This window comes from Perca flavescens, chromosome 22, assembly GCF_004354835.1.
Source record: "Perca flavescens isolate YP-PL-M2 chromosome 22, PFLA_1.0, whole genome shotgun sequence".
In the NCBI taxonomy this organism is placed as follows: domain Eukaryota; kingdom Metazoa; phylum Chordata; class Actinopteri; order Perciformes; family Percidae; genus Perca; species Perca flavescens.
The window spans coordinates 22152472-22172094 of record NC_041352.1 but is presented as its reverse complement, the minus strand read 5'-3'; the positions used below and the strand labels follow the sequence as shown (position 1 = coordinate 22172094).

The window sequence follows — 19623 nt, the reverse complement described above, 5'->3', positions numbered from 1 at the left end:
GGTTGACAGAATCTCGTATCATTAATGTAAGGTTTAGTTTTCTGGTGTGATACATTTTGTTACCTAATAAATATATATTACAAAAGTACGTAAATATGTCTTTTCCAAGGCCTCAATAGAAATTGGTGAACTAAAGCCAGGACTGAAAAGACATCAAGTACCTGCATTGTGTTTTCAGGCATTTAACTAATTACTATTTGGCTTTAAAGTGGCACTCCACTTTTACACAACGGTGAGTTTACTCGTAATGAGCAGTAATTTCCAGTCTGTGAAAGCAGTTGTTTAATGTGCCCTGGGGCTCTAAAGGGAGCTTTCCAAAGTTTGAAAAAATAACCCTGATGATACCATCAGTTATCTGGTGTTTGGTGTTTTAAGCCCCCAACGTCATTTTCCAGGCAGCGCTGCTGGATTAGGCAATGGTTAGGGTTAGAGTTAGGTGCCTTGAAGTCGACGGTCACAGCACTGCCTTGAAGTCGACGTTGGGGGCTTAAAACACCATTGAGCCAGTTGTCTCGGGTTTAGCTTGGATTGGATACTGCTAACTACTAACAGAAGGAAGAGATACACCACCGTGTTGCAGGTCACAAGACATGTAAACGTCTTTGTTAAACGTGTAAAGTTACATCTAATTTTCAACAGCATTGCAATTACCATCATTTAATTTGTCTTCAAGTTCAAATTTCATTTAAATGCAGTTGAAAAAATGATAATAGGGTCGGGTATCGTTTAATTACGATACCAATACCAGTACCTTTAAGGTGATTTCAATACCAATAGAGTACTTCATTTGATACCTTTTTTCTTCTTCTACCTCATTCAATATCTCATCTTGTGAATGGAAGCATCTCAGCATGCTGAACTTCCACCTCTATTAGATACACTGTGCTCGACTTTGTATATGCTGCAATAGTGGGCCAATCACACTTCACATTAAATCAAAAAACGCTTGCAGCGATTGGTTGCAGACAAACCCATACAAATAGTCTTTTTTTTCTAGATATGGGTACAAAAAGGACCGAATGCAGGTACCGTTGGTATCAAAGTTCCGATACTACTTGGTACTGGGTTATTTCTACTGATACCTTGAAAAGGTATCCAGTCCTAGTAATATACAACCTTCACTTCACAACTACATTTATCACAGTTTTAACCTGAAAGTCCTGACATCTTTTGACCTGTAAATCAAGAAAATTCATGCTTGCTGGGCATGACCACGTAACTGTGCCCTGTAGCCTGCAGATTATTTACTGCAATCTGGAATCTTTTCCATCACTGTATTTTTTGAAAATATATTTTCCTTTTCCTAATAGGTACTTTTTGGACAGCAAAGAGGAAGGAGTAAGGTACTTCAGAATCGATGAAATCAGTGGACTTATACGGACGACGCAGCCTCTGGACAGAGAAGACATGGCTTGGCACAACATCACTGTGATGGCCTCGGAGGTTGGTAGGTACCCAGGTTGCTTTCCATTAACAGAATGTTTACAAGTGGGTGAGTAAACGTAATGCACCTGCTGCGTCTGTTTGCTCTTTTGTGATTCTTCATGAGTGAGCAGATGAAGATTTTCTTGAGTTCTGATTTGCTTGCCATGTTGACATGGTTCTTCTTCTCATACTTCCTATTGCACAAACAGATTATGATTTCATTTTCATTCAAAGTTAAAGAAAGTCTGGAGATTTGAAGATATTCCAGTTCTGTCTCAGTGCTAATGTGAAATAGCAATTTTATGTAACAGAAATATATGTATATAGTATTTGTATATTTATATTAGAAATTGATTTTACAATTTTGTAATACAGGAGGTTAAATAAGCAGATAGAGGTACACACATGCATACTGTACATACTGAACATAATATACATACCATTCTCTTTACCTTCTGACATATGCATATTTAAAATAACCACGGTATATTTCTCCCATGTTTGACACCTTCAGGGGCTGTAGTAAACACATGAAATACTATTATCCAGTTTCCTGAAAGAGGTAGTTAAAAGAGATTGCTCTTTCTTTCCACACTCATCTTTTTTGGCCCCAAGCTAATATGAGACATTCTAAATTGTTATCAGAATTGCAATGACATAATGGGTGGGCTTTGTGCCACAACAACATGCTTTAAAGAATAGAAATTCAAAATAATGGTAGGTGCTATAGTTCTACCCTGAAGCCCCCCGCTCCCCCTTTCCTACAAGATAACAAGACACCCTGAGGGGATCATATAGTCAGAGAATAGCCCAGGTCTTAAAATCAATATCAATAAAAAGGACGTTCCATAAAAAAGAATGATGTTATGAATCTGCACTGCTCTCCCTTTACCTATGGAATAAAATCATTAGCACCATTTTGCCACTGAGCACATTCTGAGGCTACATTTACATTGCTACTTTTTGATTTAAAAACTAATATATTTTGCTACTTTTACACCTTGCATTCACACTGCTCTGGCATTTCAGAGCCCCTAACCGGAAAACGTGTTTCAGTCTCAACGGCCGCAAACGGAGACCCTTGGCAACACCAACACTGACGCCAAAGTTTCGCCACCTTCTTGGGTCTTATCGATCATGACTTCTAGTTCACTGAGACTAAGCTAATAACGTTACCATGGTAACTACCAGCAACGGGCAGAGTATACATGCTGCCTGCCGTTTATCCACATGCACATACCCAATATATGAAAATGTTGATGAGATGTGTAGTTTGGGCGTGTTAGTTTAAAAGGAAAAAACACGTATGTGTACGGAGATCGCTTTTGGCTCAAAACTCAGCTTAAAAACCAAAACATAGCAACGATAATGTAGCCTCAGTCTATATAGCCTAACTGCCAGGCCACAATTCGACCAATTACAATATTTGGAAATAATGCACAAAAACAAGAACCAAAAGGCTTCACCAAAGCTGCAATAAGCAGATGTCGCCTGCAGCTATTCAGCCAACCAGTTTAGTGTCAGTACTTTCCTTTAATTATTCCTCCAACTCTAACTAGTCTGCTAAATTGTATTTATAGATGAAGAGTATGCAACTCATTCCGCATAGATGCTGGTATTCTGCTCATTTTCTTGACTAAAACCAAGTAACACATAAGTCTTTGTCACAGAATTACTATGTTGAATTTAAAGAGTAAAATTGGGGTTATGCTGTGAAAATATCCCATTTCAGTGGTAAAATACAGCTTTCAACAAGGATAAGTATTTGTTTTATATTGTATTATCATGATTCTTAATCACTAACATGGTCAAACCAAGGACATTGCTTAAAATGTCCATCCCTTGTCAATAGTTAACAATAAGTATGGTGCAGTTCATCACAGTGTTCCGCTCCAGTTATTATGGTAGTAAGATGTTTAAATAGCATTATTTACAGTAATATCACAATCACTAACGGTATTTAAACACATCCGACACCAGATGAGTTAATAGTGAAAGTAGCAATTAAAGTCTGGAGAAAACAAGGATGAAGGAGATCATTTGCATGTTGATTAGAATGTTTTCAAATAGGTTATAGAGTGTATTTTTTCTTATAATTAACTACAAAATCAAATTAGTCCCAATTGTTTCAGTGTCATTGTCTACATTGGAAATTAATTAAATCAATGCAGGCCCTGCTAACTCCAAGAATTGCTATCAGGTAACTTGGTAATTTGTAATCACAATTAGGCAAATCTCTTGCCAACTGACAGAGGTGCTGCATGCTAATGTTTCCTTATCTCTTCACCTCTCCTTAGAATTCAAGGATACAGTTAAATGCCAAGACACTGACAAAAAGGATACATTTTTCCACTTTGAATGACCGGGGACAAACCGTGTCATAAACAAAAAACAGCCTGCAAAGTTCACTGCAAACCATCCTTCAGAGACTTTACATTGCCTTCTAATGGCTACCAGGAGTAGATGGACCATAGTGAGTGAGTGAATTAGAGAATGAATGCATGATTGAATTAGTTGTTAGATCATCTGGTACTTGTTATAAAAAAGAAGAAACAATTGTACAGCAGGTGCAATGTAAGACTTGTCTTTAGGCACTGAAAAAAACACCATGCATGGAAACCTTCATGCACAAGATAAAGTAAATAAAAAAAATCAGGAAACATTAGTTTAATAGAAAGACTTTTTTCCTATTCAAGGAATTGCTGAGCGAGCATGCTATTTTTCAGGTCTTTCCTGCTACACATGCATACTGTAAAGCATACTCACACCTGGAAGCTACCGAGTAAAAGCAGTCTTCTTCTCTTGGGGACTGAGGTGCCCCATGAGTTGAGGGTTAAATGCCTTGCTCTAGGGCACATCAGTAATATTTCTGGGGTTAGGGTTAGTTTAACATCTTAACATCAATTAACATCTTAATTTAAGTGCTAAAATACATATTTTAAACGTTTTTAATGGTTACTTTATGTTAAAATGATGAGGAGGCAGAAGAGGAGGTATTTACATGCTTCATGAGTTGCTCATGCAGCACAAGGGGCAAATAATGCATCACAACCAAGTACACCAACTGGGACAAGAAAAGGCTGCATGCTGATGATCAGATGTGCTTAATTGCTTTCTGCAACGTTGCGTCCTTCAGTGCTTTTATAGTGGCACAGCCTAAGACAAAACCCATAAGTAGTCTAACAAGAAGAGCACAGTGTGCCCCAGTTTAAAATAACAGTGTTGACGCTCCACTTTGTTATTAAGGCTTACATTTGACTTTCATCTTCTCTGTCACTTGTTCTCTCTCTCGCTCTCTCTGCTACAGACAACCCCAGCCTGCTCAGCCACATTCCTGTTACCATCCAGGTGCTGGACGTGAACGATAATCCGCCAGAAATAGCTACAGACGAGGAGGTCATTGTGTGTGAGAGCTCAAGGCCGGGGCAGGTGAGAAATCTGCAGCACCTATCTCTGTTCTATTTCTCTCCTTTCATCTCACATATTGAAATCTCTCTACACCGCCGACACACCTGAGAGGGTGTTGAGAGCTGTGCGTTAACGTCAGCTGCCTCCCTGACTCCATGCATTCTGCACTGAACTATTGTTTTCCTCAGCAGTTTGGGTTGCTCACTGAGAGCTGAGCTGTAAGAAACTGTAAAGGCATTGGAGAGAGCTGCTTAATCATCCCTCATTCAAAATTAGTATCTCAGCAGCAAACCATGACGGCTCTAAATCGAAGCTCATTCCAATTTGCTCTCAGTAGTCTTTGATTCATTCGAATTAAGAAGGTTTTTTGAGATATAGAGCAATCAGCAGCATGGAAATGGCTGAAAGGGCGGTTCGGCAAAGGATGATGGAGTAAAGACCGGGAAGCCACAACTAAATACATTTTTAATAGTTTTAAGCTTGTGGAAGAAAAGTTTGAATTAAGGTTTGCATTAAATATGAATTAAGGTTGCAATACAGCCTCAGGGTTGTTGGTCCAGGGGATTAAGTGGGAAGAATTATAATGTGTTGAATGAGACAGTGGCACACCACCATTAAAATACAACATGTATGAAAGGATAGAGCTGCTCGTTAATGTTTTACAATCTGTTTGCATTTTAGGTTTTATACCGCAGAAATGTATTTCTGATTGGTGTCCATCAAAACTAAGAGATAAATCTCTTTTCTAGATCAATGCTCAAGGTATATTAAAAAACCATAGCAGGAAACCATAGAAACAATACACCAGTAGAACTGACCTATCCATTAATTAAAAAGACCACAAACACATGATGGTAATTATAACACAGCATCTCTTTGCCTATTAACTTACATCATTATCACTTGTGTAAAACATTGAGTCCTCATGAAACAGAGCTTCCGTGTTAAAAGGAAGTACTGGGTTAGCGTGGTGTTAGCTAAATTATAACCTTATATCAATGTATGACGATTCACAATATTTACATTTTAACTTAATTCAAATTTGGCAGTTAATGGCAGGTTGTTAAGGGTGTCTGCCAATAAATAATGAAATGAACTGATTTAGGGTCGGATTTTTTGATCTGGAGAGTGCGGAGTGGCAGTTCGCACTGATGGAAAACACAATGATCACAACTTAACTTTGGAGCCATTGACACTAGAAGAAAGAGGACCCTACTCTTTCCAGCTAGAATCTTCCACCATTTGCACAATGTCAACCATGACATCTACATAAGTAAACTCAAGCACCCAATAAGTACATCCTAGTACTGCTCAGTTAAAGACAGAGGCTTGTGCAGGTATACTACATCATCACAACAACACCCCCAAATCTCATATTGAAGATAAGAGCTCCCCATGGTGACAGGGGCTATCAGGTCGTTGTTCCCACAAGGCTGGCTCTCTTGCACTCTTTTAACAATTAAGGGGCAACAAGCTGACAAAAGTGCCAGTGAGCTTGCCCTGTGAGCACCCCTGTCATTGTTAGATGCCAGTTCCTCCCCTGGCACAAGCCACATATTTTGAAATCATAGCGCTTCTTTTCCAGTCAGCATACAGGTAGAGGAGAAAATGATACAAGACCAGTTGGATGTAGGTCAGAGAAAAACTGACTCTGACCAATTAGGAACACCAAGACATGCATCAGATACTAAACTCGTGTCCTGCATGCAATCAATGTGTAGAAGGGTTTCCAAACTGTGCAGCGGCTAATTCAATGTGTGTTTGTCTCTTAACAACAGGTGATCCAGACTGTCACAGCAGTGGATAAGGATGACTTTGCCAATGGACAGGGGTTTTCCTATGCTTTGCCGAGCCAGCTACCAGTTAATCCCAACTTCACTCTGAAGGACAACGGAGGTAATTACAGAGATCAATATGTTTGTTTGCATTTCTTATGAGTGTTGCGCTCTGCCTTCAGGGCAGGACTCCATCCTCATTGTTCACATTCCAAAGTCCAATAAGCTGAACTGATTTCCACATACCTTGAAGGTGCAATGGAAATATGTGCTCCGTCAACTGGGTGCGGTAGATATCTGGAGATTCAAATGCCACCGGGATCTACTCTGAGTCTGGTCTCATGAAACACAAGAGTCATAGGGGTTTGGCATGTTTGCACATTGTGTTTGAAATGGATAACCCGCTCTGGCGCTCCCCCTTTTTCCCCTCCTGTGTGCATTATTTTGTGCCGGCACATCGCCAAAAGTGGGCATTACCATGGCAACCATCTGAGTCTCAGGTGAATACCTAGCACTAGGTCGGTCTGCAATCACAGGGCTTTTAAAAGCTCTCAGCCAGAAGATCTCACAGTTGCCCACTGAGAGGAGGAGTTCACAGCACTCCAGATGAATCTCTGAGCCAGAGAGGGGGAAGAAAACAGAGAGGAAGGGAGCGCGAGAGAGATAAAAAAAAAAATCGATGTGATAATAGGAGATAAGTCTGTTTAGCCCTTGGTCCAGTTGCTTCCCACCACAAGCCTTGCCTTGCCTACTTCAACTACATTAAGTTACAGAGGCAAGTTTTGCTGCATTCATGTGAGTGGCACATAGAGACATCCCTCACCTCCTGCTTACCTCCACTTCTAAGGGGCAGATGAATCAAACAAAGCAAAGATCAACTGCTCCAAAGTACCATATCTCCTGAAGGACAACGCATTCTATTTTTTTGAGAGTGCAAATGTGGTATAAATAGTTTTATTCAGCAGAGGTTTGCTTCTGTTTTGCACATATTAACCCAGTAGAGCAGCTAGGAAGTGAGCTGTTTAACATTCCCAAGAAGTGTGATGGAATTTGGGGGGGGGGGATTATCAACAATGAAAATAATCTTTAGTTGCAACCATATAAACCTTATAGTCTATATTTATTATTATAAATATTACTGTCTACTGCAGAAGCCCACATTCCCCGGTCCAAACATTTGACTTCTCCAAAACTTTGAAAAAAGAAACATTGGAAGTTTCTGGGCTTGGTATAAAACCTGAAGCCACAATCACACCCTTTTTATCTCAACTATTTGAGGACTGTTATTTTGGCATCTCTTCTTGGCTGACTATGCTGTATATGTTGTGAAAAACACGTGTTAAATATATATTTCTTATCTTCGTCACTTTGTTTCTCTCGGGTGTTTCTGTGAAACACGCAGAGATACACCTCCACTGTTGACTACAAAACCTCTCTCGCTGACTTTCCATATGCTGTGTTAGCGAATCACAGTGTGGACTTCAGAGAAAGGTAATAGAAACAAATTCATTATTTGCTGCTGCTGCTCCTTGTTCTGCTTTCTGTATAGTATGATGTCTGCCAGATAATGTGAAGCATATAATATAGTTGTGGATGGTACAATTTTAATTATGGTGTCCATGGCCACAAAAAGTAGTACTTTATGTAAAGGTATGGGGTAACCAACATTTTCTTGAGTGAGTGTTTCATATTTATATTTTTTATATAATACATTACAGACCTTGTGATCCTGGCGGCTATTTTTTTGGGGCATTTTAGGCCTTTATTTCCACAGGACAGATTAAGACATTAAAGGGGAGAGAGAGGGGGATTTATATGCAGCAAAGGGCCTCTGTATATGTGCGCCTGTTCTACCAACTGAGCTAACCCGGCCACATGATCCTGGCAGCTTTTTGTTGGGGGTAATAGCTCCTCCTAGGATCTTTCAGAACAAGTCAATGTCCATGTGGGACCAGAGCAGGTATGGATTGGCCTTTGGGAGTACCAGGGGATTTCCTGGTGGGCCGGTCTATTTGTGTCGATCAGCGTCGAAAGCTTTTTTTTGTTTGTGATCGGCCCATAGAGAGAAGAGAGACGATAAGATTGGCCCACTTGTTGACTGACAGCTTTCTGATTTATCCATATTCCACTAACACAAGTTGCATACTGTGTACACAATGCAGCTTTAGTTTAACTTGTCACTTGTTTACTATACAAAACATCTTGTTGACACCCATGCTCCACACTAAACCTTTAGCCATCTAGCCAGCAAGATCCATGCAGCCTTTTTGACTCAGTGAGTACAGTATCAAACTATTTTAATTACCACTCAGTATTAGGGGCTGATATGTACATGTGTTGAAGGGGAATGCAAGCATTGGTGGTGTCCGGCTGATTGTGGTGGGCTGGTCCAGGTCTCAAAAGTCCAGAGCTGATTTTTTACCCCAGTCCAGCCCTGGGCCAAAGTAAGAGCAATTCAAAGCCCTCTATGGATCAGTGTCTTTGGAAAGGTCTGCTTGGATCAGGGAAACCAGGTCATCCTGGAGCCAGGCCTTACAGAGAAGTGTCTGGTGGGTAGGTTTAAACATTGGGACAGCTTGAGCCGGATCTACTTGGCCTTAGCCTCTTTAAGTGCATAGAAACTCTTAAAACACTAGATATTCAACCCAAATATATCCCACACTCTTGCAAAGTGATTCTCTAAAAAATTGTTAGATGTATTACAACAGAGCCATCTGCAGCAAAAAAAAATATTCCCAAAGCATTCAGCAAGGAAATCCTTCTTTCTGGAAGGATTGTTAGCAGTTTTTTTTTCTGTTCATGCTGTTTGAGTAATGGTGCCTTTCAATTTGGATTCAGCTCCTGCTGCACACCATCCCACAGGATCTTGTTTTTCTCAAACTATATCTGTGATAAAATTCCATGTGGGATGGGCTGATTATGTGTCATGACATGGAAATAAGAAATTATTCATATTTGAATGGTTTGTCAGAGAGGGCTTGAAAGAAAAGTGAACTGGTGATGGACATGGAAATGAATCCCTCAGGGATAAATTATCCCTCTGGAATAAATAGGTCGTCCTTAATTACTCACAATTGACTTGTGTTTCCTCACACAGCGTACCTTCTTCAAACAAGAAAGCTGTTAAAGAGCTTGTTCTGATTTAGAGCAACAACCTGGATGGGTAGTTGACCACATGAAAGGGAGGCAGCCACCCAGCAAAGACTTTAACTTGTTCTGTTGACCAAGGAGTAGCTGCACTGGAGCAGTTAAATGCCTTGATCGAGGGCACTCTTTTACGCTATAGCTTTTAGACAAGAAAGGGGTTGTTTCTAGAACCACACACTATCAAACACACGCATACCAACGTTATATGCAACAGCTTACCAATAAAGGAAAGCACCATTCTCAGACCAAAAAACCCACACGACAAACCATTATATTAAAGTGTTTTGCATCAGTATTACCTTTCCCCTACCTTATCTGATTAGTTCTGCTGGGTCATTTGCTTGCTCCTTCTTTTTTTTTTTATAATTCCTTATCCACTTAGAATGATTCATATCACTTAATAATTTCCCCTTGCTCATCCGCATTTTTAAAGCCCCAACCTCCCTCTTAATTTTAAGGCGCTGCACCCTGAGTTCATGCTGCTTCAATCATCTCCAGTCACCCCTGGTGTACTAGCACTGAAAAGAGGTGTCGGAGTCATAAAGCGTTCTACTGCCACTGAGTATTAGAAGTTATTTGCTGTGTTCACAATATCTGGGTGAGAGAGAGGGGCGCAGTGCTCCATACTGTTGACTCCTGTGTCTGATAATTAAAGTAAGCTCTTCACACTCAAAACATTTTCCTTTCATCGCTGTTGTAGCAGTCCAACAGTTGGGAGCTGCTCTGTGTCAGTGCCTAATACCTCCCTCTGTTGTTGTGCAACTGACGAAAATCCCTCTCACACGACTAACTCTCTCATGACCTCCTTTCCTCCTCACTTACAGATTGCTCACAATGGAAACTCATGAAACTTGGAATTTTTTTTTAGTTTCTGCAGAAGGCACTCTGATATGTTTTATGACTACTTTACTAGTTTAAAAGGCATGATATCTGCAATTGATCTGTAATTTAACAATCATGACTTTTAAAAGAACCAATTAATGAAAGCATTATGGCTTTTAGTAAAGCTTTGTCTTCCGTCCTTGCAATCAGAGTTGTTAAAAGCTATTATCTTGTTACAATTGGTGCTTTTGCTACCGAGACCTGTAACAGCTCCAGCTCTGTGTAACAAAGTCAGATCAGCAAAGCGGTTGGGGGTCAAATTTTAGTTTTAGATGTATTCTGATGTGTGATGCAGCTGAAGTGCTGGATGTGCTACCTTAAATGCAGGTCAAACTCCTACAGCGTATTAGGCACCATTAAAGCTGAACAACAAGGTGGATGCTTGTGCTCATCTGCTCCCGGGAAAGCACTTTGTGACAAACCTGTTCTGTTAAAAGCCCTTTAAATACATTCAACTTGACTATGCCTACTTTACAATGACTGAAAATTGAATGCCTTTTTGATCTTGTTATCCGTCACATTGTGATGACATTTGCTTCTGAAAAGGCAATTAAATGGGGGCTATGATCTCTAAATAACCCACATACTTAAATAGATCAATTGATTTCTGAAGGCATCTTCTTCCAGTGTGCATTCAGAAGACCTTATAATATTACAGTTAATGGGCTGTGTTGAAAGAAGCAATGTTAAGCCATTGATATGCGGGACGTTTAATTAGCTTCTATGTCATTCACACTTCACTTGCAATGGGTGTTATACTGTACTTCTAGATTCCCATTATCTGCTGAAACAGCATGATTTGTGCAAAGAGGGCTTTGATAAGCTTTACTATTATTCAAGCAGTTCAGTTCAAGATATTTCCCTAATTACTCTGTTTTTATGATTTAGGAAAAAGGAATAGAATTTGTTTTTATTATTATTAAATAAACCAATGTTTGTCAATGTGTGTGCAGTTAGGCCTCAGCAGTCGTTGGTGCCACATCGGAGCTGTGGGCCAATTTGTTCCTGTGGAACAGAGAAACATATTAATAGTACTCTGCAGTCCCCTTTGAATGTTTCTGCAGAAACGTACAATCCAACCCCTAATTAACTCAAATACACAAAACACAACCTTATGGAACAAACAAACCATACTGTGACCGTGTGAAACCAATGCATTGGATAAACATAATAATCTTTTATTTAAAAGCAGCCCGATCACTGGCTGCTATCTCTCATCACTGCTGGCCATGTTTTGTTAAGCTAAGCCTTACTCAGTCAGACTAATCCTTATTGAATGCAAGGGCTTCTTTTAAAGGAGATTGGTATGTTTGTCTCTTGATCTGCTGTTAGTTATTCTGCATGACAGGCCTATTATTTCTACACTAAATGATATTAGTGTTTGAACAAGATTGAGCCACTGATCAATATTCAAAGCCATCCTATAATTATACCAGATGTGTAACGGTATTTGCACAGGCCCCCAGGAAGTGTGCTGGGCTTTGAAGCAAATTGACCATAGAGGCCCAACAATGAAATTGTAACTCCTGGCCTGTCACATGATGCCCTCTGTCCCAAAAATACTTTTTCCCATAGACTTACATGGAGAAAGAGACATCTGTAAATCAGTGGATACATTTTTTTCAGCACCACAACCGCCTCAAAATGACTCGTTAGAGAGAATTTGATCCATTTGGCCCAATAACATTTGGAAATTCTAGAAGAGCTGCTCAATTAAATCCTTTAATCTCTCTTAGGGATTAGTTAGCGGAGGACTAGGTTGGCATTGCCAAACCTTCCTCCACATCGCTGCGGAGAAGTGTCTGGCTAGTCCACACAGCATTCCGGGATGGGAAAAAAATGTGTGTGGTTTATTGCCATTTCTTTTAACCAATCACAATCTTCGTGGGCGGCACTAAGCACCGGAAAAAAGCCTCGGGAAGGAACTTGTTTTATCATAAATCAACCAGAGTTTAAAATGCCAACACAAAGAAAGCGGAAGGTGACGGACATTCCGCCAAAATGAGGGACATCTGGCGTAATTTCCGGCGGCACCTGAACATTCCCGGAAATTAAACGTTGTCGATATAGACTAGGCTAAACCTGAAGTAGGCGGTGGAGGTCTCTAGTGACATTATATATGATATTATAATAAACCTTGATATTAGGACCGATGATAATAGTGGGTTCACTGATGCAGCCCAGTTATTTCAGAGCCTTGTAGTTAAAAAGATAATCCCAAATGATTGTAACAATTGCAAATTCCTTACGCTTATGAAAAAACCTTAGAAGATTCTAAGAAAAATATGTTGCTATTTCTGTAAGCAGAAAGAAAAATGATGTGAAGTTAAATAGCTGCACCACCTACACAATACATTTGACATTTGCAGCCTGTAGCCTGTATAAACTTGAGCCAACCCCAACATTATACCCACCGTTGAATTGACCGAATATATAGTCTATCCCAAAATAGTGCCACCACAATGCATATTGTGCTCCAAGTGGCAACTTATGGAAGGTTCGTTCTGAATCCCAGAAGCGGCACCTACACACACCCACTAAAGTTCACAAGGAATTCAGCTAAGAGCATGTGTAGGCAAGTGTGAAGTCTGTATAGATGTGGTTGCGTCGCATGTCTATTGTTGTTGGTATATTTTTGTATATCTTTTTTTCAATCACACTTCATATGTTGTATAGTGAGTCAGCTCTTTGACAAAGATATTTGCAATCATCTTACATATCTTAAATCTAAATGCACTTGGGCATTTTTTTATTGTAAATAATGGCTATTATGGTTTTACATGCACTTTCCACATGGCAAAGTTCAAATAGCTTTGTTGTCTTTTCATGACCATCATAATATGTTTTCAATCCAGAAAACAAAGCCTCAGAAAGACTAGAAAGTGACCACAGGGATCCAACTGTTTTCTCTGCTGCTGTGAAATGCCACTCAATTTTGAGATGTAGAGACAGGGATGTGTATGTGATAAAAAAAACGTATGCAAGTACGCACGTACATGGCCTATCATGCTAATGCTTTTGGAAAAGTACAAAAATTAAGTCATTTTCCAGGAAGTGGCTAGTACTCTGGCTTAACGAAACCAGTGCAAGGGGAATTCCACAGATGAACCTCACACACATGCATATTAATGCCCTTCTTTCATGCGATGGGTCTGTGCTTCTGAGTGTAAAGGCTGTGACGGCGCACACCGCGTACACACAGCTTGTTTGTCTCCCTCTATCTCAGCTTCAGTCTTCGTCCTCTCTGCTCTCTTTGGCTCACGCACAACCTCCTCCATTCACCCCCCTTGCCCCCCCCACCCGGCACCCCTTCTCCGCTCATCCTCCAACTCCGCATCTCTCTTCCTTGTTATTTGCATCTCTCACATTGCACTCTCTCCAACCCCCCACCCATCTGCTTGCTGATACAGTGATACTGCGAGTCTGACTTAATAAAGCTTGAAGTACGTGTTGTCATTCCAACTGTCGATCATTGTAATTATTCATAGATGGAGCAGAGATTGGAGTGGGAGGCGAGGTCTCAGAGCAGCAGCACGATAGTACAGCGCAGCGGAGGTGTTTTCGCTGGGAGGAAAAGAAAAGGTTGCCCTGTGCACGATTCAGCATTTTCGCAACTCAGAATATCTTGTAAAAATATATCAGCGTGTCATCTGCAAGGTTCTGGTTAGTCAGTCATTTGAGGCACAAGTTAGTCATCCAGGTACCTGATTCACACAGCAATACACTTGGAATGAACAGGGATGGATGAGAAAGTACTGTAGCTGTTAGTTTTCAAACATTATTTGATGCCTTTTCTCATAATACAACTATTTAAAAGGAACAGTTTGCTTTACGTTATCCATATGTCAGTCTGGGGTGTGTTAGTGCTCTATAAAACTAAAGCTATTTGCACGCCCTTCATATTACAGACTGGTGATCTCCTGCTGACGTAATCTCACTCTAAGATCCACTAAGCATCGCATGTTAGGATAAACCCTGAGACAAGCCCAGCATGTGAAGTGGTCATGTAATGGCCTACGTCTTTGTGTGAGCTTCTTAGCATGCATGCCATTTGAAAATAAGTGTCTTAACATTTCTTACAAATGGGAAATCATTTTAGTCAGTACTGTTGCAAAAGGAGACAACTGAACAGCGTCTATTTTTGTGCAGATTGAAAGGTGCAGGTGAAATTAGAAACCCTGTTGTGTGAGTTTGAGTGTAGGGGGCACTATAGAGCCACTTATGACCTATACTTGTGACATCACAACCGTACAGAAGTCCTGACGGCTCGTTTAAAAAGGTACAGTTTCTGAATATGGGCTGTGTGCATTTCAGAAATCTGAATTGTTAATATGAAATATGCAACCAATAAATACAGAAACAAATATGTACATATAACGGTTTAACATTAAGAAAAAAAGAGTTAGTAGTAGTTCAGGATGTGCAAACTTGTTGTGGGATATATAATTTGTACAATAGTAAATTTTTATAATAGAAAAATATAAATGGAAATCTCACTTATTTCAGTCATTAAGTTATTCAAAATATAGAGTCACCATATTTTACTTAGTAATGTCAGTAAAGTAAACATCTTCTGACATTCTCCTATAATTGAAATGTCATTTCAAGCTCTGAAAATAAATCTCATCTTACGATATACTTTATATCTGTTTGTGTACATTTAAGTTACAGATGCAGTGAATCAGTAGTCAGCCAATCCTGTTGGCACTGGTAGTTCCTTTGGCTCAGCTTTGGTAGGATTTGGTGAGCAACCGGACCATGAATGCCAACAGATGCTTAATCTTGTGGCTCCGTCAGCGATGTTAGCCCTGTTGCTGACCATGCATGAGCTTTATGTACTTCTCACTGCTGGATTGTTTTGGTAGCATATACACGCATTAATATATGTCTATACATAATAATAGAGCTCCTTATTTATACAATCTCCATGTAGTTCCACAATGCACTGATTTCAAAATAAATTAAAGCTGCAAGCAGCGATGAACAGGCCCTTGCACTCTGCGCACATCGGGGGTGCCGGCGGCTCCCAGTCGACATGGCCATCGATAATGTATAAATGTATAAATATGAGTGTTGGACACTGCACGCAAGAGTTAGACTTCATTTCCTCCATGGAGTGCATAGCGTTATATATATATTGCATAGCGAGGAGGTTGTTAAAGTACAACCCCTGAAAATGGTAAAAATCATCCAAAAAAATGAATTTTCAATTCAACTTGGCTGACTTTCTGTTGGGCTTAGGGAATGGCTCTGAGAGGCTTTTTTCTATATTATGTCTGGATATGATATAAATGCCTACTAAATGCCATGCGTCTACATGAAAGTTAAAGGTCCCATGGCATGAAAATGTCACTTTATGAGGTTTTTTAACATTAATATGAGTTCCCCCAGCCTGCCTATGGTCCCCCAGTGGCTAGAAATGGTGATAGGTGTAAACCGAGCCCTGGGTATCCTGCTCTGCCTTTGAGAAAATAAAAGCTCAGATGGGCCGATCTGGAATCTTCTCCTTATGAGGTCATAAGGAGCAAGGTTACCTCCCCTTTCTCTGCTTTGCCTGGCCAGAGAATTTGGCCCACCCACGAGAGAGAGGCATCATGGCTTTCAAACGAGCAAAGTGGCAGTTGGTCAAGGCCACACCGCCACCCTCCACCTTGCCCCCCCTCTCTCCTCCTCAATAGCTACAGACACAGAAATGGCACAAAGGGGACCACTGAGGCCTATATAAAAACATCCAAAGAGCACTGTGTAATGGGACCTTTACAGGAGGGGGCAATAACTTTGAAAACTGATAGGGGGCACTATCGAGCCAATTTGCCACACATCAAAGTCAAAAATACGTACTAATTTCAGTGTGTTTTTGAGTAGCCCAAGCACCTCAGTTCTGTGCTCAAACACAGACGAATAATAATAAGAAGAAGAAGATTTGAATTTTAATAGGGTCTGTCTAATTACCCCTAATTAGCTACATACTGGCTACAGCAATATATAGGATATTGTCAAGTAGCCTGCTGTGCATGTTATAAATTAGATATCTTTATGACAAGCACATGGGAATAAGACTGCCGGTGGTGGCTGGTATACACTCATTTTGAAGAATTCAGAACGTCTTTCATCCAGCATATTGCTGTGGAGTGGTTGTTCACAGCTCGTCTGCTACAGGTGTGAGTTCAAGCCAATTAGAGTAGTTTTATCGCAACACGTCATTGTTTCTTTGCTGTCACCTTTTTTAGTGTTGCATCTGTGTGTTTATTTGCTTCCTCCTCTTTGCTGAATGTTTTTCAGAAAACATTCCTCTCGAGTTCTCCCATTTGCTTTTTCTTCTCTACAAAAAGTAGCCTTGTCTAAAGCAAAAATAAATGTACTGTATGTATCTAATAGATTTGACTCCCAAAACAGCCATGCGCTTTAATGAAAAGCCAGAATAAAAAACAGTTGTTTTTAGACCGTATTTAAATATGTTAAATTTATGATAAGGAATCTTTTTACAGTGGTTCTTGGTATGGCAAACCCTGACCTACTTGTTGGTTTACATCTGTGTGTTTATTTGCTTCCTTCTCTTCGCTGAGTCTTTTTAGAAAACTATCCTCTCCAGTTCTCTCGTTTTCTTTTTCTTCTCTACAAATTCAGCCTTTTTATTACCGTTTATCTGCATGACATGTTCCATTAACAGAAGTGTTTTCTGCAGAGGCCAAGGTGCACTGCTTTTTTGCAGCACATCTAAATAGTAAACAAACACCTTTGTAATCAATTAGCCTTGGCACACAATGAAGCCGCCATATGACAGTGAGAGATCCGCCAGCTTAAGATACTTCAAAAGCAAAAGGTCCAATTCACAATAGGAATTTGGGAAATGTTGTGGATTGGATTCCACCCCCCCTCCCTTTTCACTTTAGCTGACGATTTTTACCCCTTACCTAAATGGCTCTGTATAAATAGGCAATTGCAGGCTTCGCTGAAAGAGCGACGCAATTGAGAAGAAAGAGGAAACCATCAAGCCAATGGTTCTTATTTCCCTAAGCATGTTTATTTTTTTTGTCATTCTATAGACAGCACAGCCAGCATCATTGGCAGGCGGCGGCGTTTCAACCACCTGACCCAGGAGCTGTATGAGCTGCCCATTGTGGTGTGGGACGGTGGGGAGCCGTCGCTGAGCGGCACCAGCACCTTGACCCTCCGGGTGTGCCCGTGCCAGCGCCACGGCAGGATCCGGATGTGCCAAGGCGAGGCGTTCCTCTCCTCGGCGGGTCTCAGCACGGGGGCTCTGATTGCCATCCTGCTGTGCATCGTCATCCTGCTGGGTAAGTTGGGGACAGCTGCTGTGGGGACTGCAGCACCCCCCTCCCCCGCTGCAGTCCCCACAGCAGGGGGAATATCCTGAGGGTGTGGAAGAAGGAGATGAACCATAGAGGAGCAAGGAAGGGTGGAAGGGTTTGAAAGGGTTTGACAAGGGCAGAGGAGGAGAGAGGGATGAAAAGACATATGAGGACACAGGTAGAATTAAGAATGAGGGTAGAAAGAGTCAGAGAGGGCAGAGGTGGATGAAAAAGAAAAGGGTGTGAAGGACAGAAGAGAAGGAGGACACAGAGAGAGGAGGCTGGAGGGGGGTGACTTGAAAGGAGATGGCGGGGACAAAGACAGCAAAGAGGAGTGGAATGGAGATTGCAGGGTCAGTGTGATTCAGAGAGGAGGTGCAACTGAAATACCGAGAATAAAAACGTACAGTGGTTAGAGAGTGGAGACTCGAATCCTAGAGAAGGGAGGGGTCATATTCACACAGGCACCTCGAATCAGAAAATCAAGATTAGACCTAAATCACATTTGTTGACAGTGTTAAATTCCATTCTCCTACTACCCAAATGAATCTTCTTCCCCATCAGTCCATGCCCGGCACGTTTGCCATGGCATGTTGTGGCTAGAAGAGCAGAGGACAAACATGGAGGAACGTGGTGACAGCCAACATAGAAACCTCTCTCGCTGAGATCATGTGTGACGGATGTGTTCTGCGCCATGAATATAAAACATCAGAAATACAGTGAAAATAAGCAGGAGCCACATCCATGTTACCAGCTCCTTGCAGCACCCAGAAAACATGTCCCCAGTCAATGAGTGTGTGCACCTTGTTACTAAGGCAACCAGTCGGTTGCAGCAACAGCATATGATTATTTATAAACTTGCGAATATGGCGAGTGGCCCTTTGAATTTGAATTGTGGACAGTCAGCTTTACAGGTGGGAAATGTGTGAGAGATGGCACACCATCTGAGATCAAATACACCAAAGTCAACAATCTTTTTTGTCGGCTAAAGTTAGGAATGTCACAGACCGATTCCTTCTCTCGGAGAACCAAACTGCAGTAGGACATGATTTGACAAAAACGGCCTCACCACTGCGGCTCTCCCCTCCTCTCTTCAGTGATTGTCTGTGGACATTAGTGCGTGAAGGTTATGCATATTCATACTAGCTGTCTTCCTCCTCCATGCCCAAGCCTCTGGCTGAGGCGAACAAAAGGCCATCACCATTGTTCGGAAACAAACGCTTGAGTGAGAGACACACGCTGAATCCCTAATCATCAGCACAAGGCAGATACTAGTTAGGACAGGGAGAGAGAAAGGGAAATGGGGAGAGACAGCAACTGATCACACCTTCTTTTTTTTTTTTCATTTTCTGACCCATGTTGCATTTAGGGTTCACACTTTCTATTTACAAGTTTTCTGAAGTGAAGTGTCTCACACGTAGCTTTGGTAACCCCCAAGACATTAGAGATTTTGTCTGTGGGTGGCGGTCAAAATAAATCAGATTCCACACACGTTTAATAGGAAGTAATTTGACTTGCCTGCACCATTTTTCATAATTCACCATCTCTAGTTTTCAAAGCAGGTACATTAAGAAATAGTGGAATGTGGGTGTCCTGGTGGAATAGTGGTCTAGGATGCATGCTAAGTAAGTGCATTATCCCTTTTGTGTTTGTTTCTTAACTGTATATATTTA

The 19623-nt window shown here is 40.9% G+C and overlaps 1 protein-coding gene across 5 annotated transcripts in view; it reads left to right on the top strand.

Annotated features, from left to right (window-relative positions):
* LOC114549021 (cadherin-18) overlaps nt 1-19623 on the top strand; it is a 90498-nt gene that overhangs the window by 62562 nt on the left and 8313 nt on the right. For all 5 annotated transcript variants that reach the window (XM_028569114.1, XM_028569116.1, XM_028569115.1 and 2 more), the window contains exons 8-11: nt 1311-1447; nt 4733-4854; nt 6612-6729; nt 17684-17935. In XM_028569114.1, coding sequence (XP_028424915.1) covers nt 1311-1447; nt 4733-4854; nt 6612-6729; nt 17684-17935 — 629 coding nt within the window. The remainder of the gene's footprint in view (nt 1-1310; nt 1448-4732; nt 4855-6611; nt 6730-17683; nt 17936-19623) is intronic.